The 21397-nt window shown below is 47.0% G+C and overlaps 1 protein-coding gene across 3 annotated transcripts; it reads left to right on the top strand.

Moving 5' to 3' along the window:
* The first annotated feature begins 858 nt into the window (after positions 1-858).
* On the top strand, positions 859-19878 carry LOC143427455 (uncharacterized). Of its 3 annotated transcripts, none has more exons than XM_076901614.1 (10): positions 859-1262; positions 12162-12280; positions 12586-12760; positions 15782-16112; positions 16560-16863; positions 16933-17223; positions 17434-18632; positions 18874-19278; positions 19407-19562; positions 19666-19878. In XM_076901614.1, the coding sequence occupies exons 2-10, from the start codon at positions 12191-12193 to the stop codon at positions 19820-19822; spliced, it is 3108 nt and encodes a 1035-aa protein (XP_076757729.1). In that variant the 5' UTR covers positions 859-1262; positions 12162-12190; the 3' UTR covers positions 19823-19878. The 3 variants fall into 3 exon arrangements, with proteins under 3 accessions (XP_076757729.1, XP_076757730.1, XP_076757731.1); XM_076901615.1 differs by having other exon boundaries at positions 860-1262; positions 19644-19878; XM_076901616.1 differs by having other exon boundaries at positions 860-1262; positions 19407-19576.
* The last annotated feature ends 1519 nt before the right edge of the window (positions 19879-21397 follow it).

Here is a 21397-nt window from a genome sequence, read left to right as displayed (position 1 = left end):
CATTTCACGTATTAAACTTGTATTCATATCGTGGCATTATTTCATTACCTTTCGTTCAATAAAATCGCCTCGGATCCATCCTATAAATTCATCGAATTGTTACAGCGGCCGAGGAGAAAGAGAAGCAACTGCGACCATGCTCCGATTTCATTTCCCCGGGGGTCCTTTGTCGTTTTCTATCAATTTCAGATCTAGCCTTCTGCAGGGATCGATTGGGCCACAACCCAACAACGTGCGAATCCACGTTCATCGACGGTGTAAACAACTAGCATCGCTCGCAAAACTTGGCTCAATTGCATAGCACATGATCCGAACTGGAATAATAGAGCGACGCGAGGTGACAGCTCGTTACGAGGTTCCACCTTTTTCCTTTTACCTTTGAAACTTTACGACCGAATGGGATCGTGACTAATCCTACCCTAGGGGAGCGTGCGCCCCTGCTATGCACTAAATCCACAGAGAGGACCGCATCGATTCTGTCGCCCCGTTTCTCGCGATATTCCGTCCTTTGTCTCCACCATTGAATTGCAACTTTTTTTCTCTACCTTTCTTCTTTATTAACCACACCTACCACGTCATATCTCGCCGCTCTGCGTTCCTTCCTCTCATACTGTTTTCAAATTCCTTTCAGTTCCCTGAATACTTGCGTCGTTCTCCAACGAAACTGTTTTCACGGATCACCGCGAAGGAGAGCTGAAGAGGACGATAAGAGCTATCACCAGGCTCGTTCCTTTTTACCAGAAGCTCAGAAACGGCGAGACGAGAGGACAAAGTAAAGTTATTCTCTCCGATTATCAACGAAGCGTGTTTCAACTACTGACCACTGCCACGGTTTCAGGTGGAATTTGAAAATTGGCGGTCGAAACGAGGGGAATCGTTGGACCCGTGGCCCAACGCGGCGTACAGTGCATCCCTGGCTCGGAGTGGGTTGTTGGTAAGGGCAGAGGCGAGGAGCGTGTGCGCGGTGGATAGAGTGCGAGCATGAGTAGGACGTGGGTCGTCGTGTGTCGCTGCAGAGGGCCGAGAGAGCGTGTCTCCTGCGGAACACAGCTGGCACGGACCGTCAAGATGTAAGCTGTCGGACGGAGAACGCGTGTGTGGACGGTACACCGCTGGCCCAGGCCGAGAGAACTTCACGCGACGAGGAAGAGGTGAAACAAGGGAGCCGCTACCGAACGGGCCGATCCGGGAGGATATGGAGTAGAGCGGGAACCAGGGATCGATTGCTTCCCGATTGTTGGCATGGAGGACACGAGACTGGGGTAAGTAGTAAGAAGTAAGAGCGGGGTTAAGCTGATGGTTCTGTTTAAACGGGGTTGCGCTTCCGCTCTCAGTTCCACGACCGACTCTGTTTCCGTTTCGTTCTGTGTTTCACTTCGTTCCCGTTCTGTTCTATGCTCGTATACGTGTCACAGCGTTCGGTGCACCCATCGCGTACGATTCGAGCACCAGGATTCGACGATCGATGCGAGCAATCGCGGATCACTGCGATCTATCTTCCCACAGTCGGCGCCCGCCTGGCTTCGGCTACGAACCAGCGATATCTCGCACGCATCGCACAGTTCCGAGCCACCCCCTTGGACACGGTTCGAGGTCGTCGTTGTCCTCGAACGGAAGATACGCATTCTGGCACGGCCGTTTATCTCGTTCGGCTGTTGTTCCTGTTTCCATTTCGGCCATCGAGGGAGGACTCGAGCTGGGAAGAGGGGCTGTCCCGTGGTACGCCGTGGTAAACGCTTGGGAGCCACCACGACCGTGTCAAAGAGCCGCGCGCTGCTTTCCCTCGGACCGCGAAAGAGTTGTTAGCAGCTATTTACCCGAGAGCTCTAACCGACCCCTACAGTTTTCGAGATCGTCGCCCAGCACCGTGGAAAACTCTTTACGAGCGTGTCCTGGCCTCGCACGCGGCTTCGTTTCCCCTTTCCACGAGCCTCTGACTCGACGACGAAAGCCTTCTCGAAGGGTAGAAAAAAAAAGAAGGGAAGGATCGCTTGCAGCAAGAGCTCGCTCTCCGTCACACAGATCCGTCCTTTCTCTGGACCACGAGGAAAGGGACCACCCTCATTTTTCTCCCTCGCGACGCTCGCGCGTCCGACGAGGAGAGGAGGATAACTCGCACAGTGTACAGTTTCGAGATATCTTCGTGCCTTCGGTCGTGTTCTCGTTCCGTTTTACTCGAAACGAAAGCTCTCTCGTTGTGGTGTCCCCACTCTCGTCTCCCCACCCCTCGAAACTGTTGGCCATTCACGGGGGTCGCGAAACGAGCCTGTCCGACGCGTATCCTGAAAGCGTGCTCGCCTCTCCGCGTGAGAATAGTCGACGGGGTTTCATCGCGGGGTGGCATCGAGCAGCGGAGCGTCGAAGTACGCCAATGGGTTAAGGAGAGACTTAAAGCGACCCTCTTACTCGAAGGAATAACAACCACGCACCGATACGCCTCTCCATCTGTCTCTATCTCTCTCTTTCTCTCTCGCATCCTGTAATTTTTATACTTACCAGATTGGATCCGATTGAAAGTGAAACGTTCGAGGGAATTGGATGCGGCTGTTTCGCTTTGTAACGCCTTCCGTGCACGCAATGCCAGGGATTTGCATTAGAATACCGGCTCGCGGAAAGAGTTAAAGGTGCAAGGAGAAGGCGGCCGTTATTTAAGACCGCGTTTCGTGGAAAGGTCAACGTGGGACCGATGACAGGAGGCGTTCTCTTTGGAAACGAAAGGAAAGAGGAAGGTGTTTTCCGTCCGCATGGGCGCGGCTACAATTATTAATAGGTGTTGATTCGAAACGGGGTTGCAACCGCCCCGTTGAATTCGATTAATCAACGCCGATTGATCGCGCAAGGGTGTTTCAGAAGGTGCGAAAGGGAAGAACCGCCGTGTGGAGGAGCCGGTAGTTCCAGTTTTGAAAATAACCAGGCCACCTGTTTTCCTGCCCGATAAATAGCCGATCGATTTAACGAGCCGACGACAGGATATCGTTTCCTCGGGTTCTGCAACGCGAGGCGTGCTGATAGAGGACTGGTTTTGAGAAAATTGCCTGGAAGAATCGTCGTTGTCGAGGAATAATCGCGCGAAGAGCTATTCCGACGGCCTCTGTCCGCTCGATTAAGTCGCCGAAGAATTTCATCTCCGTGTCTTTCGGCCGGGGCCAAGAATACTTTCCCTCTCGCGCAAGAATTCTTCTGACCGTGACCAGCGAATGAAATCTCGTTGGGACTCGTCTCGAGCTCGATTGAAATACTTCAAGAGCTATCGATGCCTCGAGGAACGCCTCGGATTCTCTTCAATAGCGATTATCTTTATCTACGCAAGTAAACAATTTTTCATTAAGAGACAAATAGTCAAAAATTTCAAACCAAACGTTTGAACAAGGATATCGCAATTCCCTTAGACGCTGAATAGGATAACGATGTGAAAAACTCCAGTAGGGTCCGTCGATATCAGATTCCATCGAGGGATTTTCGCTCGTCGATGCGAACCCTGACCTGGATTAAAATCTCCTCCGCCTGCTCGGAGTACGTCCATACGAGAAATCAACATTCCCTTCGTTCAGACGCTTCTCGCGATCCATCGAAGGTAAACAGGTCGTTCGTCGAAGCGGTCGAGGAAGAAAATCACGTTGGAACGTCTGCGAGAGTGGTCCACGAAAGTCCAGAGTACGTGCCCATCGTCGATGAGCGATTCCTGGAGCGGTATCTTATTTCACGAGGCGTGAAAGAATTCATCTCCGGTGTCATGATCACGTCGACGGCTCTTGCTAACGTCGCCACCAAATCGACGTGGTCCATCGTCGATTAGCACGCGCGACGCCTTCACCGCGTGTTTCTAGTATCGTTCGACATCGAGAACGAACGAGTAGATCCGCTCGCGATTATCCGTCGTCCGTGAAATAGACTGGTGTAATCCTCAGTTCAGGGCTGTCCTCCACCATCCTCGTCAGAGTGACGAGCAAATCCGATTGGGAGTTCGTTAGCCCGTCGTGGCGGCAAGTAAGGATTTAATTGGGACAACTTGACAAAAAATTCGTCAACTCTCCTCTCGTTGGATGATTATCCTCTGCTATTTTTATTCATCTGGATTTTCGCACGACGGATCGTTTGTTTCTCGTCGAACGATAATCAATTCCTCCGCACGACCGCGATGCAATAGAGAAGGGGCCGCGGTAACGTTTCTTCGCTTCCTTTTCTCTCCTTTTTCTCTGTTTCTTTGGTCTCTTGTTTCTTTTGCTTTCTGAAAAATGAACGCAGAGCCACGTCGCGGAGGTCGGGACGCGGCCACGGTTGATCGCGGCGTTCCAAAGTCGTGCCGCGATAAAATCGATTCCACCGGGGCGTGCGGGAAAATATGCGGATGGGATCGCAATTTTGAAAGCCGTCCGAGCGGGAGGACGTTTATAAATAAACGGAGAGAACGCGCCGTTTTGCAACGCAATCGTCTCAACTTTGCGCTCTGCGGCTCTATTTCTGCGAGATCTTGATATTTTAGAAAATACAAGGGGAGCAACGCTTGCACAGCTTCCATGACGCGCACTCCACTGAGCAAAATACACTCGTCATACATCTTCACTGAAAAAGTGCATTTGCACATTCGTGGCTTTGGCACTAGCGGGACGATATCACTTTGAGTTACGTCGTTCGCGTCTACATAAATTACGTACTCCAATTACCTTCGAAAACAGTTCTTAGCCTCCCTCGGCTGTGTCATTTTCCCAACAAGCGCGCGATACAGATAATTAAGTAATTGTACTCTACGAAATGGTGCGATAACATTCAGCTTGCATATTAGTGACTAGTATTTTACCCATTAGTATTTTAATCACTTTTGGTTGGTATATTAATATGTAGAGTCAGTATTTAACACCTTCAGAGACGCTAACAAATATGTGCACGTTCGATTTTCTAAATTAAAATTATTCCAATTGGGAAATCCCTTGTATTAATAACTAACTAAATTCACCCAACACCCACTGTTTAGCATATTTATACCGACCTTCTTGGCATTGAATCCAGCCTGTGGGAGCTCCACATATATTTCCAAAGGATACTGACCCTTTATATTTAAAAACCGACCAAAGGTATTAAAGTAGCGACCATTTAATTTGTTGCTACAACTGTCTTCAGAGGCATGCACGTACGTGAACGTTCCCTTCGACGTTCACAAAATGTGCCGAATCAGAGATGAACCTTGACAACGAGACACTAATATAAATAGATCGTCCTGTTTTTCAACCACACAGGCTTTCTAGCTGACCACCACCCATCCAGCAGCGCTTATCGCCGCGCTTTGCCTGTTCCTTCGAGCAAGGTACCTCCGATTTACGCTTCACGAGCGGCAAAGCAAAGCGCTCGGTGCATGTTACTCGTCCGCCGAGAGATTCCGTGCACCGCGGCGGCAATAATCCGCACGTACTCTTTCAATCCCAACGAAAACGAAGTCGCTCCTCTAATTTCCGCTAATTTCTGTACCCAGCGCTTCCCGTGTACATCTTTCACGGCGCTCGATAACACTCCAACACGCTCCCTCTTCTTACATTATCCGGAGGCCCTCGATAGCCGCACAGACGGCCATTCCGCCTGGCAGACAACACGTGGGAGATATCAGACGAGGTACATCCCTTTACGACCCATTTATCTAGCCACAAATCGAACGAACCTCTTCAACGCGCTATCTCTTTCCTCTTCAGTTACGCAGACCCATTCTCTTAGACGGTGCCGGATTTCTAAATAGGCCAGGCCACAGCCTGGGCGGCGACCAATTTTCGGAGCCGAAAATTTTCTCCACGACCACTGAAAACGGTGCACAGCGAGTATAGACACTGTGGAACCCACAACACCCCCTGATTTTCTAGTAGATATTATCGATACCATTTAATACAACGAGTCTAACTTTCTCCAACTCTTTCTTCATGCTTGTATGATATATAATCCTTAAGCTTAATGCCAGATACAAAAATCTTCAGGAGCTGCCATCTGACTTGGCATCAACCTCGCTATTCGAATTTCTTATCTTCTCCCTCTATTCTAATAAATAATTCGTTCGATTCATTCATTCCGATAAACGTTCGCCTAACTTTCGCATATCTTAATTTTTTTAGTTTTGGAAGAAGCACAGCGCGAGCTACGATTTGATTCACAGCCTATGGGGCGCCAAATTAGTAAATCTGCCTCTGCACTTGGAGATGCGATCGACGGATCCGCTTCTAGAGCGCGTATGGAACGAAACTGGCCGGTGTAACAATCGGTAGGAGGAAAATCGATGGAACCAGTGGCGATCGTGTGTTACGTGCACGTATAACGGGGTTAAAGGTTGAGGAGGGTAACGGGCGACGAAACGACGGATACCAGGCGCCGTTTCATTATTCATCAAGTGGTGTTGTCCGTTTGCCCGGGTGGAACGATTGTCGGGTATCGGCGCGCGCCACGGCGGCTGGACTGCTTATTTCCAATTTCTAAAAAAAAAAAAAAAAGACAGGGGAAGGAGATCGCGTGTATCTGGCGTATGTCTATCCGGCTGGAGCACGTATGCGTACGTGCGCATCGTGTAACCGCTAACAAGGCTCTTCTCTATTTATAGGCGGCGTTACGCCGCCGCATCGACAGCCGCATGGCTGCTTTTCCGATTTTCCGCGGCAGCCAGCGTCCCCATCGGTCGTCTAGCTTTCCGATAGAACCGATCTATCAGCTGCAACACCCCCCCTCGCTTCTCGTCGTAGAACAATGAAGATGAACTCTGTGCAACGATTAGCAAGGATCGAGAATGGAGGAACGTTGAAGAGCTCGTTCGAGATTTCAGAGACGCGATCCTTCGAATCGTGAATCGCGGACGATCAGGATCTTCGAGTGAAGTATGAATCTTTAAGTAACTCCCGTGAGATCCGATGGGTCCAGGTTTAATATCAAATTTGGTTTCTATGAAACTTCTTAGAAAGTTTATTACACTTGTTTCATTATTATATTCGTTACTGATAACTGACTGATTAGATCAATCTCTCTGTGTATGATCCACACGAGTTATCGGCTACAGGAGTGAAGATTTTGCATGAACCACGGGGTGAATCGTCGATCTTGAATGTGTCAAGAAAGAAGGACACTTCGCACTTGAATCAAGGGTGTAATTTTAAACGCGGATCCGCTTGACAGGAGTGAACCACTGCACGGCTTATCAGGGAATGCAGGTCGAAGCGTCGACCGTCTCGATGCTCGTCTGGATGGCTATTAGACCTCTCCTCTCGAGTTAAGCCTGATCTTCCTTCGGGAATAGACACTTCCCGGCTATTGGCACTATTCCACGCTCCTGCAGCTGCTCCCACGCATTAATCCTTTCAGGGGTCGTTCAACTCGCCTCCCACGCGGTGAAAAATCACGGGCACTGCATCGATGCGTAAACGCGATACCTAATGGATCGTACGAGAGGAAGAGGAGAGCCGAACAGGTGTGTACGATGAAAAAAGAAGATGCGCGAGCGATACAAAGGGTGTCCGTCGATGGTCCAGACAAATGTAACCGAGGAACGAGGTGTCGTAGACCGTGAGGTAATCCCTTTGAACCTGTTGGTCGAGAAAAAAGAAGAAAAACGCTCCGCGAGCATGGCCAGCTTCACATTTTCGAACGCGACATACATAGCCGGTATCCGCTCGTTTCCTTGTCAAAACGATGGAGCACGAACTTCCGTTCGAAGGATGTAGTGGAGGCGACGATAGGTCTGGCAGAGTTTCTACTTGTTTCAGTAGTAGAAGTCGTCGCGAGTTAGACACGTTTCCGAGTCGCGTCGCTCCTTCCACTGGCTCTCGAAAGATATCGATGTGGACGTCGATGCTGTGATAGTTCTCAAATATTTTTTGGTCAATTCGATGAGTGAGAGACTTAAACAGTACAACTAAAAGTCGATTGAACCATTTAACAGTGGACTGGTTCGTATCTTCTTCACTTTCCACAATTTTTCATGAACAAGTATTTTACAAGAAACATATACGTTGCAACGTTATATCTTCATTCTCTCTTGGCATCGATCGAAACACTTTATTTGTCGTTAACGCCAATGTTAAGAAACGTTATATTGGGTCATCGTAGATTAGCATTCTTCCACTGTTCCTAAGCGATCGATAATGTACTTTTTCGTGTCTCGAAGCATGCGGTTCCGCTGCTCTCGTTGCTACACTTTATATGCAGCGTTGATTAATACGACGTAATCGTTTCAGCAATTCCAGACGGAAGCGATTCGGTAGTCGTTTATAATTCGAGACTACGATCGTAGCAGGGACGGCGATAAATCATGCGAGGCTCGCAAGTCGAACGGAAGAACCGGTGGAAACTTTACGAGAATGGTACGAGCTCCAACTAGAATCTATTCGGGATCTATCATGATTCCCCTCGGCTTCTGGCCAAATTCACCGACTTCGTCGACTTTTACGATACTTCTTTCGCTTATTCTCCGATTCTGTTAGCCGGAATTCTTCTTCAGTTTTCTCCTCGATCACCGCCGTTGCCGTCGCCCGCGACCGACTCCGAGATCAAGAGGAATCGATCATCTTCGATCGACGAGAGGCGAGAGAGAATATCCTCGATACCTGCGCCTCGAAAAGCTCTCACGTTCGCGCGAAAGTCACGGACATCGGAGCTCGTTTAGCTGGCGCTTCCTCTCGAGACGGGCAAATAATTGATTCACCAGGAGATTGGAGGACGCAAAACAAGATACCGCGAAGGAGATCTTACCGATCTAACCGAACTGTTCCTCGCTCTACGACTTCTCCGTTCGCTTTCATCGCGACGCTCTGTGGAGTTAATTTTCCACTCGTTCCGTTTCGATCTTCATTGAAACGAGTTCTCTCTTACTATCAATCGTATATTCGTAAGACAGTAGTACGTTAGGGGACTGGGAATATTCTACATTTCGTTTCTAACGCTGCGTTACGAATAGTTGTTCGTCATTGACGATGAGGCCGCTGATATGCAAGCCTGTAATTATCAATTGCGCAACAGCTTAATTGCCAGAGTGACTATCAAGTAGTAGTGCGAACAAGAAAATACTGTGAGCCAGTTCGAGTGTTAGCTAATTAGACTTTGTAAACTTTAGTCCATACAAGTGGTTTAGAAGTAAATACTTAAAGTGGTTATAAATTTTAATAAGTGGCACGTTGTGCCTTGTTTGCACTTTAAAGCTAGCACATTTAGAGCTTTTTCCAAATACAATTTTCTTCGTCGTGAATTGCGACTGCATCGATATAGAAATTGGATATAGAAATTTTCTCGTTTATTTGAATTCAGATGACTTTTTTCTCCTCTCGCAAAAATTAACAGTGTTTTCTGCGAGCGTTCCGCAAATATGCATAAAACTACGGGTCAGTGCAGGTAGTCAATGGAACAATTAAAGTATTGTGCAACCGATAGTTGGAAAGTCTTATTGTTCGATCAATTATTTCGCCCCCGCTAACAACAACGGCCGAGAACTATTGTTAACGTATCGTCGAAAGCTGGCGAGGTAACGTACGACCGAGCAGTGTATATTCAACACGTTGAAGCATGAAATTCAGTCTGCCTCGAGACTTCGTTACTAATTGGCTCAGCGTATCAACGACCTTTCCTTACGTCGCAAGCGTTCTTTTTCCCTTGGCTTTAACTTTAAGCGTAAACTTGGAAAGGGCCAACTTTTCCAATCGGTTCGTTCGATACCAACGTTCTTGCGTTGCTGCAAACTAATCGTCGTTCGAATCTAATGCACGCTGCCACTGGCAAGAAGTATAAGAACACGCGTAACACGTTTTTAGTGGACATTCGTTGCGTAATATTTATTAAAAAATTCTACCAGATATAAATTTTGATATAAGTATTTAAGTGCTCCACTTGATTTTTTTTCAAGATTGCGCTGTTTCAGTTTGATTTTTTTCTTCCATTGAAACTTGTAAAAATGTTTTAAATCACTAAGCGACGCAAGGAAGTCAGAAATAAGAGCATGAAACTTCTCTGCACAATTTAATTAAAAGCGGTTTTCCAATTTTTTCTGAGAATCATACTTTAACGTTGTTGGTAAAGTGTTTATTGAACAAATGTTATCAGCAACGGAATTTCAAGTATTTATTAAAATTAGGCTAGTGTCCTCGTACTCTTAACTCTTTAACTGCGAGTACTTTTAGCGTAGCAAGAAAAATATAATGAAAATGAGTATATACATTCTAATTTTATATTACCAAAGTGATATTCTACTTTAAAATACTCTATCATTGTATCTATTGTATTTTTATTTTAGTGGTGTATAAACCACAGCCGTTATTCAATGTTAGCAAAAGTTAACGTGTCGTTTGTACACCACACCCGCAGTTAAAGGGTTGAACGACGCAGATCTTCGTTTTGCATCAACCAAACGACGTTTCCCTTCATTTATTGCAATTATGAAAGTAATGAAACGATCCAACATTGCAATAAATAACGGGGGAGCGAAGAAATTTGTCGTGTCTTTGAGAAACAGTCGCAGAACTCGATCCCAAAGGTGGTTCCGTCCTCAAAGGGAACAACGGAAAGAAATTACAAACTGGTCCGCCGCTTGTCCCTTAACTTTTCAGAATATCTTTAACTTGTCCCTGTAACGCGATTTCCTCGACTCCTACCCGGTATCGAATTGGAAGTCCCACCAAAAGACCGTCTCGGGACAGAGGGTCGAGGAATAAGCCAAACGCAAAAGTTGCGAATAGTTTCAACGCGTTCTGGCGAAAGTCCCCGACGCGGAAGGCCGTTCCACTTGGGCAACCGCTTTGTTTGCAATTAGTGCTGCGTGTAAATTTCCATGGCCCCCGATATTTGCGCTGGTAACACGTTCGTTTCAAGGAAAACAACACGGTTACCCGCGAGGTTTATTCGCTGGCTAAAACTCCCTTAACATACTCGGGACCGACGGCTTAAAACAATTTCAATAACCGCTGGTCGATGATCCATCGTCTGGGTCGTAGGTTTTAATCAAAATTAGAAAACACTGGGAAAAATAAGAGAGGGATGTAAAAGTTAATACAAATTTACTTAATAGATATCAGAATTCTTGGTACTTCAAAGGTGGAAGAAAATAAAAATTGTACAATGCAGAGATACAAACGTATAGACATATGCACAGTTAAGTTAGAAAGAAAAATCTCTGATAAACATCACAAAGGATTCTTATTCTACTGTTACTATCATACATAAGTATTCTTCTTTCTTTGGATCCTCATTTTCTTCCTCGCTATTTACATAGTCGATATCCTAAAGGTTCCAATTGTGAGCTATCCATTTTCACCTAAATTCAAAGACCACCATCAAAGTTAGTTTCTATAAAACTTGTCAAAAATTTAGCTCCACTTGTTTCTTCACTTTACTGTCTGATAACCGACTGATAGGACGGATCCTCTGCCTATGATCCACACGACGAGTCATTGAAGATTTTGCGTGAGCCATGTGATGAGTCGTTGGTCTCGAATGTGTTAAATTGTGTTCAGAGCTCGCGTGAAGCTTGCAAAGCAAGAGATGGAGGAGCTTTTCCCAAGATTTCGCGCGGCCGCGCTCGAACGAGGGTAGAAGGACCACAGAGGCGCTAATAGGGTCAGGCAAAAAATATTTAGAGATCGTTTGATGGAAAATTGGTGCCGCGGTGCTCGAGCACCGGTGACGTATGACGAGTGCCTCTCAATATCGGTCTGAACATCCTGTACAACGTGAGCGCGAGTTAATCGATTCGTCCTTCGCTTAAACGTTCTAACGGCGGCTCTGATTAGCTTCTTCGACAACGGCCACGACTCGTGAGCATCGAGTGTCCAGGAGTAGATCGTGCCGTGTAATTTTCGCACGCGTTGCCAGTGATAATTATTAGACGGAACTAGTCCTGCAAGAATACTAATAAGAACTTGATCTGGCAGGGTTTTTAATCTTTGGAAAACTTGTTTAATAATTGTAATATCTCTATTTAAATGTTCGATCAGAAGGAGAAAGGCTAAAGGGTGATATGAAAAAGTCTGAAAAAGAATATCGTTGTTTATGTAAATATTTTTTAAACTACCGCTCAGTGTCACAGGTATTTGACCAATTAAATTAAGAAGAGTAGCGTTGCACGGTTACGCTACGACTATGAACTTCTCTGGCGATATCGTAAGGAACCCTGTAGCCGGGGATGGTAAAGTTTTACTAAAATGAAGGGTGTTTTGCAGCATCATCGTGGGCTGAGCTATCGAAAAATATGGCGTCGGGAATACCGAGTGTTCATCAGAGGAAGCTTGGACCAGCGCCGATAGCATCCTTCGAAGACCTGTCCGACGAGGTGGAAAACGTGAGTCCTTCCCTGTGTCCTCCCTGAGCCTCCTCTATAAATCGGCTGTCTCGAGCGAGATCCGCCGCGCTCGAGGTCTGTTAAGTCGTCGAGGATCTCGTCGATCGCGGGTTACGTGCGTGCGCGTTCCCCCTTCGAAAGTCAAAAGGCTCCGTGTATCCCCGGAGCCGGTCGACACCTGCGTGTGTTGTCCGTCAACCGTCTACCACCAACCAACCAACCAACCAACCACTCAACCAACCACTCAACCACACCCCAGTGACTGTGACTCGACGACAAAACCAGCCTTACGAATTTGAATGCAGGGGGAACCGGCTGCGCGAATGCCAGGCATCGTCGAGGTCACCACACCGGCAACGCCTGGTAGTTCGCTTAAGACACCCAGCACGCCGAGAATTGACATCAGCAGGGCGAGCAGTTCCTCCCATCATGAGGACAGTAACTCCAGGGACTCGTCGCCGGAGAGGGAGCTCCTCGCAGGTACACTAGAACCCCGTTAGACCCTCGAGCTGCACACCTCCTTGCCATCGATCTCGAGCTTAACGGGGCAACTTACCATAGCCAATCCAATATTTCTATATTCTTTCTACCATTTCTATCGTTACCTTGCAACGAGAATAACCAACGTTACCTTTTGTAGGAGATGTTGTTCAAGAGGAGAAATAATTTCTACGTCAACTGAATACTTTGTTAGTCTACTGTCGCTGTTAAACTCTGTCGCTAGTTACTGCTGCGCCCTCTCGCTGCCCGCTTTCAACGAAAATCATTCGCCTCGAAGGTTCGCCCTGTTCCCCCATGCACTCCTCCTGTATCCATCCCTCGAACGCACGCTGTCATGTCCATGCTGTCCTTATCATTCTCAGTGAAACGATTCTGTCGTCAAGTCCTGTCGTTTAATTTCAAATACTCCTCTTTCGCACCTTTTCTCTCGAACTCAATTGCACGCTGTCGCTGTATTTATTTCTTTACAAACATGCTGTTGTTCTAGGTTTCTACATATATACATTCACACTCCAACAGTTTTAAAGCTAAGCATTTTTTGATAAGGTCTACCAGCAACTACAGTGCATGGTATTTTGTGAATCACGCGTGTCCCAATAGCAGTGGTCACGGAATTGTAGAGTTTGTTACGAGCGTCTCGATTGCAGAACCCAACGGAGTGCAAAGGGTTAATGTAATCTTTCAATTCAAGAGCCACCAATCGATCCCACCATCAGAGATACCTCGAACATTCTACGTCCTTTTTTCAAAAACAGACCTAGTGCTTCGAGAATTGTAAAGTTCCGTTGCGTTTCGTATACGAACGTTATCGTGCCACCGACACGTTCAACCCTCAACTTTGTATCCCCTGCGAGGGACGATAAAATCGCCAGTGACTCATCGTCAGGGACTTCCGAGCTATTCTCACTTAACAATTGACTCTGGAAATTAACTTATCGAGTTTCATCGAAAGGGACACGCAACGGTTTGTTACCAGCGACCGTTAAAATGTCACGATGAGGGTTGACGTCTCTCCGACGAGGCTGAGGAATTTTCGACTACTGCGAGAGCGTGCGACGAGATCCAATTATACTTTCAGCTAGACAATGCTCGTATAGAGTAGGCAATTCGAATGCCAAGCAGGGGCAGCTTGTTTCTTCGGCCACGAGTCGTATCGTGCCACACAGTTTTTCTCTCCCCCGGTTTTCTTTCCCCGCGAGGGAGGGGCGAGGAATAATCCGTCGCAGGCGATAGGTCTCCTCTCCAATTTCGCGGCTAACGAGACGTTCGGTCATTGATCCTCGTTCTCTTAAAGTATAAGAGAACGTCGTCTCCCTTAGAATTAAATCGTCAGGGGTAAGCTTTAATGATGTCTCGTGCTCTTCGGACCCGCTGTACCTTTGTATGCGTTTTGGTGAAAAAGCTAACTGCGTAAGCGATTCAAGCAATTTCATACGTGCTCATCTGTTGCAAGGAAACCTAGCAGTAAGAGAGGAAATTAGTTGCAGCGATGCTTGGGATTTGTAAAAGTGTACTTAAAGAAATGATCACGTAAATAGATTGTAATCTAGATTAGATGACAGAATTAAATAGAGCGTTAAGTGAGTTCAAGTTTGCGGTATCTCCAGTATAATTCTATTGTACTTTACTGTAGCGCCCTTGTTGGGAGAAGGTTCATATAGGGTGACAAGAACTAAACCGATATTCATACACCGCCGTTCGAAGTTATGAGGACAGTGATACATTTAATTGTACGATATACAGTCGATCCTCCTTTCAGTTCATAATCGTATGCATCATAACTTTGTGCTCTGAGAATACAATTTTCATTTAACGCAGAACGAGTCAAACTGATTTATATCTTAGTTACTTCTGACTTTCTTATACCACGGTTTCCATGTAATACGTTATAGAAGGGTCGACTGTGTTAAAAAGTATTTATTCACATTTTATGAAAAAACTGTAGACTTAGTTTAACATGTAAAATCGCAGATAAAGGTGTGAAACTTTTCTGCAATTTTATCGAGGCATATTTTCTTCTGAGAAGTATATGTACCTTTATTTCTCTTTTAATATCAGTAACATATTTAATCAATTATTGATTAAGCATGCTTTCGTCCTCATGCTTTTGAGCGGCAGTGTGCACCATTACGTATACTACACCGACACGTTATGAAAATCAGACTGTACTCGTTATTTGTAATACCGTTGTCCTAGATCATTAGTGCGTTATCACAACCCTTAGAATTTATTCGAGTCCATTAAGTTCTGCGTCACCCTACGTCGAGAGCTAATTAGAGAACGATAGTTGATTAGTTTACTCGCGTGAACAGAACGTGTGGTACGTCGACTCGAGAAAGGTGGGATCCCACGGAGGATAATTCCCGAGGCGAACGCGAAGAAGAAGAAGACTGTTACCGAGGCCGGGCTGGCGATCGATCGAGAACGGCCGCCGCGTGTGTTGTTCACCGGTCTCTCTAAACGCTCCCCAGAGATAACGCGAGCCCCGTTTCTGCTCGTGTGCTACGAATTAATACGCGCCGCGACGTTATGGGAGAATTCAAGGGGAACAACGCGGTCTGCTGGAAGTTTGTCCTATATTCGAGGGAGCTCGCCTTTGTCGCTCGCGGCACACATACCACGCCGCGTGAATAACCGGCACGATTCTCGATTGCCTTGCGAACACTTTGACCCACGATTCGTTGCCATTTCGTCGCGGATATCACCGAGCCCGGCCAACATTTTGCCCAGCAACGGACGATGATCAACAGTCTCCTCCTTCATCCGTCGTATCGACGCTTCCGTGAAGTTCCACGGTGAAACTGTGATCAAGTAGAACCGTAAACAAGTTGGAACTCCCATAGAAAGTTTTAGCTGACGAGTAGATAGCGTATCTATTGTATAGTTGCATCCGTATTTAGGAAGAAAGCTCGTAGACGTGGTACTGTGTGATAGAAACGTTGAAAACTTGCGTTCGTCCGTTCCGCACGAATTCTAACAGCGTAAATACCGAATTTCCAGGCGGAGAACCCCCACCTGGATGCAAGCTGACTCTTGGCTACAAAGAGGACGCCCAGGATCTGAGATCGTCGACGGAGGAACTCGATTTACAAGATCCTGTTCATGAGCAGGATTTGAGGAGGGAATCGAAGAAATTAGCCAAGAGAAGGAAAGAGGACGGCTCCTTATCCGATTATAGCGGCAAGCAATTAGACAGGGAACGTAAAGACAGCAATTGCTCGGAGATCGTTTTGTTGAACATCAGTGGCAGAACGTCTAGACTCTCGTCCGTGGGTAGCCAAGGTTCTGGGGCGTCTGGGAAATTGTCCGTTGTGTCGGCTACGTCGTCCAGGTAATTACGATCGCGTCGATTAATGGGAATTTATTACACGATAGTGATGGACGAAGCTAAGTTTTGGAAAGCAGAATTGTTTCTCAATTACGCGAAGACGTTGAACGACGAATTGGGGACAGGAAGTGCATACAGATTTTAGAAGAACGCGCTTGATTCTACAGAAAATATCGCATCACTCTCGCAGTGGCGTGCGGTTACATTTGCTGATAGGGAAGCTATGTTTCTGACAAAAGTAATAGTGCGTAATACGTATTTATTATTTATATCTTAGAAAATACAAGAGAAGCAGCGCTTCCACGGGCAGCACGCCACTGCACTTTCATAATAATTTACCCACTCTCATAATAATGTACTCTCATAATAACAATAGAAACCACAAACCAATCGTACTCACTGTTTTTGAATGAAAGTAAGCACGAGATTTAATCAACGTCATTTCACCAGGTCACCAAGCCCGCACAAATGTCTTCTGGAAACATCGTTCTGCGGGAGCAAGCCAACGCTGGCGGACAACCTGATAGAGCCGTCGAAACCAGAGACCGACGACCTGGAGAAGATTCTGCTGAAACGGGAGGCGGATACCACGAAAGCGTTGATTCCGGAGAGCATCAAGGTCTCGATGGTGGATGGAAACTTGAAACCGGATCCCCTGGATAAGCCTCGAAGGCGTGGGCGCGAGGAGAGGAAGGAGATCTTCAAGAGGGAAGTGGAGATCACGAAGAGAGTCTTAGAGAAGGTCAACATTGAAGTAAGTTTATATAGATCGACCTGAAAGTAGAAGCGAATTTGTGTTTGACTTCTTTCATCGATATCGAAGGTACCAATCGTGAAGAAGTCCACGGAAACGGAGAACACAACGACGTCGCAGCAACAACAGCCTGTAAGAAGTCAAGCGCAAGAAGTACAGAAACCAGCGACGTTGGATTTCAACGACAAGAGGAAAAAGGCGCAGAACTTCAAGGAGATCGTGCAAACCACTCCGACTGCTAGTAGCGTGACCGGTAGCCCAAAGTTACCTAGGCATCAGAAGGTCCGTGACCTTGAGGGCTCCCGTACGCCCAGTCCCTCTTCCGTTTCCCGGAAAAGCAGCTTCGCTTCCCTCTTCAAGGTATTTACACTCTGTACTTCGCAAACAGCTAACACGTGAACGCGCATACTATTAACGTATACAGTAGACATTAGGCATGTACGCTTCACACACGGCCCAACACGAGTTCCCTGGCTTTGTCTTTGTAGAAGATCCGCTAGCTTAGTCGAGAAGAATCTCTCGAACAAAAGACACTGCATGTACTTGACCACCGCGTGTTCAACTTTTAAGGCCCGTACAGACAGCAGTGTGTTGAGCCCAGAGTCTCCGTCGCCCAGCACGAAACCGCGGCGTAGCCTTACCTCGAAGATAAAGGACACGACCGAGAGTCTGCGCAGCAGGTCCAAGTCCCGCGAGCGGGTCACCGTGGACAAGGGGTCCGGCAGCTTGAAAAAGGACTCCAAGAACAAGGGCGTGTTCTCGTCGACGTTGAGCCTGTTCAAGAAACGGGAGAGGAAGAAAAGTTACGACGAAGCGATCGCGACCTCATGCGGCACCGATCTGGACACCACCGGTGGCCATCCGTCTTTGGAGAGTATCGGCCACGTGGAGTTCCGGTTCAACGCGGAGAAGGAGAGCCGCAAGGACGATTCGATCTTTATAAGCCTACACGCGGACGACAGAAACTACGAGGAGGCTCTGCCCTCGGAAAGCGTCTCCATTCCGCTCGAAACGCCCACCAAGCTGCTGGACGAGTACGAATCGGAACCCAGAACAGGCAGCATAGTCACGGAGGTATCGATCGAACACTACCCACCGCCGTCGAGGATAAAGACTGAGGCTATGATCGAGACGACGTCTAGGTCGTACTCGCGAGACAGTCAGATACCGCAGAGCACCTCGAAAGAGTCCGAGATCTCGAGGAGCTCCTCGAAGGACTCGAAGTTGAGTGGCCACGTGAAAACCGGCGAGACTACTGCCAGATCGTCGTCGTCGGCAGAAGATAAGCCTCCCGTGGAGCATCGGATGTCCAGCAGCACCTCCAAAGACTCGATAGGGAAAACGGAAACGACGAAACCAAAGAGGAGGAGCAAAGAGGTGCAGCAAATCGTCGAACCGCCGGAAAGGATAGAGGAAGACGTCTCGCGACAGAAACAGATCAAGGAACACGTTCAACAGGTTCAGAGTGTGGAAAACAAGAGGCCAGATTCGATGGACGAGGGGCTCAAGGCCCCGGAACCGTTGGTGAAGACGCCAAGCGTGATCTCCGACTTGGATCATAATAGCTCGGAGTCGGAGAGGGACTCAGAGATCGAGTTCATTAGGAACAAGGCTGAAAAAGTTGCCGAGGAATTGCCAGACGAAAGGAAGGGCCTGTTCTACGAAGAGAGCTTCGAGGAGGATCTTCCCTACGTTCCAACCACTCTGCCCATGGAAAAAAGTGTGGCTGTACCGATTTTGCCTGTGAAACAACGACTCCAAGAAGTAAGGTAACTGTTACGAACACTATACAATTAATCATCAATGATACCTTACTTTCTTCCCAATAATAATCGTTTATTATTTTATGACCATACAATAATGGCCATGTACAATCCCATATACAATAAGTATTGTTCACTAAAAGGAAGACAACGCGATTATAAATTATACCTGAATTGTAGAATGTAAAAGTTCAGTTACAGATAATTTATCGAATGATACGGAGTTCATGATATTGTTTACGTTTAGAACGATACCGATCGAGAGACCGCGATCCACGACCCCCATAAACCCGACGTTGCTCGACGAATTCGTGATGCAAACGTCTCTCGACGAGCGTCGCGTGGAGAAGATGAAGATATCGCTGCCTCGGAAGGAGAGCTTCAAGCTGAAGAGTCCGCGGAAGCACACGGCGAATACGTTCATGGAGTTCGCCGGCAAGGTACCCGACGGGGGACGAAAGGGCAGCAACGCTGGAAAGTCACCGAGTCCACCTCCACTGCCACCGAGGGCTTCTGCGAGACCAAGCAATTGGATTAACTTCGAGGAGATACCAGAGAAGAGGAAAGCGCCGAAAAGAATCCAGACGATCCCCCGAGCCGAGGACGAAGCTAAATCTGGCGGCTATAGTTACGTACAACCAGAAGAGTGTAGGTACGTGCGAAGCGTGTTTATTTTAAGCGAAGACTCTCAGAAAATGATGATTCTCTGATTTTTCTGAACGATCTTCAAATGGTCTTGAAAGATCTGCGGTTCAAATTTGCAATTCTGCTGTGAAACAGATGCGAATGCCACGAAGAAGCGCGACGTGCTTCCATAAAGGAGGCGAGCACGACGAGGACGTCCACCTCGTGTAGCAGCAACGGAGAACGGCCTTGCAACGGTGACAACTGCACGGTGCCCACATCGACGTCCATGGATCGCGCCAGTATCGTCAGGTAAACGCGCCCGGGTACGATCATCGATCAAAGCCGAACCGATCTCTAGGAACAATCGTCGAAGACGTTAGTGATGAGTAGAGGTCTGTTTCTGTATTTTCAGTGACAGCTCGCTGGAGTGTAGCCTAAGCATCGAGGAGAACACGACGCAAGCATTGATCCCGGGCTCAGCGAAGCCGTTCAGCATGGATCTGGATGTTAGATCGAATCGGTCCAGTATCGTGTCCCAGGACGAGACTGACGAGACCCCGCACCAATAATAGTTTTCCTCATGGCATGCCTCGCCTTATTCTCCTCCCGTTGGCTGGAAGATAAAGATATTCTCTCCTTGTTGGAACTGTTCTCGAGCCGAGTTCTCGCCGCTCCTTTCGTCGTTTCTCGGCGTTCCTCTCTATCGCGTCGTCTAGCTGGATAACGAAACGCCCACTTGATCTTTCACTTTTCTATCGAACCCTGTATCTTCTCGAGAACTCTCCCGCGATCCTCTCGTCTATGTGTCAATTTCGCCAGCCGAGTAGTTTCTGGGCGAACGTTCGTTTTTTTCACTGTAGCTAACATCTCGTGTAGTCACATTCGCGTATCTACAGTAAAAAATTTTCTAACAAATTCAAGGCGACGGAGCCATTCGTTATTCAGCAGGTAGACGTGGCGTTAGATACAGTCAGAGTGTGTCTCTGTGGTTTGTAATGTATGGTTTTCCAAGGGAGCCGTGAACCGCTGTAATTCTCTTCGACTTTTCTCCTCGTTGATTAAGAGTCGTCGTCCTTGTTTGTCGGAGATATTACAGTCATTTACCAAACATCGAATGTTACCGTTGTCTATGGCGCTTCGTAGCCACCTTTACGAAAATCTGAACGTGTCCAAGGAATGCATTTCTCATGCTATCGTTTGACTCGAGCGTACACACTTGTATATACATTCCTTGTACAACAATCATCCGTTCAAGAGCGTTTTAGTCTAAGGGCGTACCTTCCACGAGAACTCGTGTTCGTTCCCTCGTTAATAGATTTGCGTGTTACATTTAAAAAAAAAAAAACAGTGGCGCACCTGTTGATGTGCACGCGTCGACCAAAAATGCTTCCTTACGATAGAGAAGAATACTTGTGCGTTCTGGAGATGAAACGTGGACGACATGGATTTAAATACCGGTACCGGTCTTCGAGGCCCCTTCGAGATCATTCCTTACACGCGAAACGAGAATGGCAAACATTCAAATTCAATATCGACGTTATTTATGCTGAGGGAAGTTAGCTGGTCGAACGAGATACAACTGATTTCAAGAAAAAATAGTTTTGATCGCCTTGAAAGTACGTAGCATCTCGAAGTAGTGGAAGTGACGCGTGCTTTAAAATATCATTAGCGAACTTTCTGGTAACCAACCCCGCCTCTTCATAACTGGAACAAAGTTGTAGAGCAAAGACAGAGGGAAAGAGGGAGAAGTACGTTATTATTCTGTCGACTGTCCGACGTAAAGTAGCCGGGGAAACGTATATCAGAAAGGGAGCTTTCTTTCCATGCTTCATATCATGTAGATAAACCTAGCTGAGTAAGTAAAGAGTCGTAAGAGTTTATTGAGCGTTTAAGGCGAGTAAATTATGATTATTGCGCCGACCTTTTTCTCAACTTTCGTGTACAGAACTAATTCCATTAAAATGGAAAGTAAGATAATCGCGTGTACACTTAAACGGTAGAAAACGGTCGGTCACGCGTTTCGTTCGACGCATGTGATGCGCGTTATCGATAGATCATTCTATCAGTATTACTTAAACATGTTTAATAATGTACACGTGTTTGTGTAGAAAAGAAGCAGACAGCGAGAGTGAAAGAAAAAGAGA

This window comes from Xylocopa sonorina, chromosome 9, assembly GCF_050948175.1.
Source record: "Xylocopa sonorina isolate GNS202 chromosome 9, iyXylSono1_principal, whole genome shotgun sequence".
Classification (NCBI taxonomy): Eukaryota; Metazoa; Arthropoda; class Insecta; order Hymenoptera; family Apidae; genus Xylocopa; species Xylocopa sonorina.
The sequence above is the reverse complement of the archived record's forward strand: the minus strand, read 5'-3'. Positions and strand labels throughout refer to the sequence as shown.

Coding starts and splice junctions, on each gene's coding strand:
- LOC143427455 (XM_076901614.1), top strand. CDS start 12,191: ATGGCGTCGGGAATACCGAGTGTTCATCAGAGGAAGCTTGGACCAGCG. Junction 16,113..16,559: donor GTGTCGGCTACGTCGTCCAG/GTAATTACGATC, acceptor TCATTTCACCAG/GTCACCAAGCCCGCACAAAT. Junction 17,224..17,433: donor GCTTCGCTTCCCTCTTCAAG/GTATTTACACTC, acceptor TCAACTTTTAAG/GCCCGTACAGACAGCAGTGT.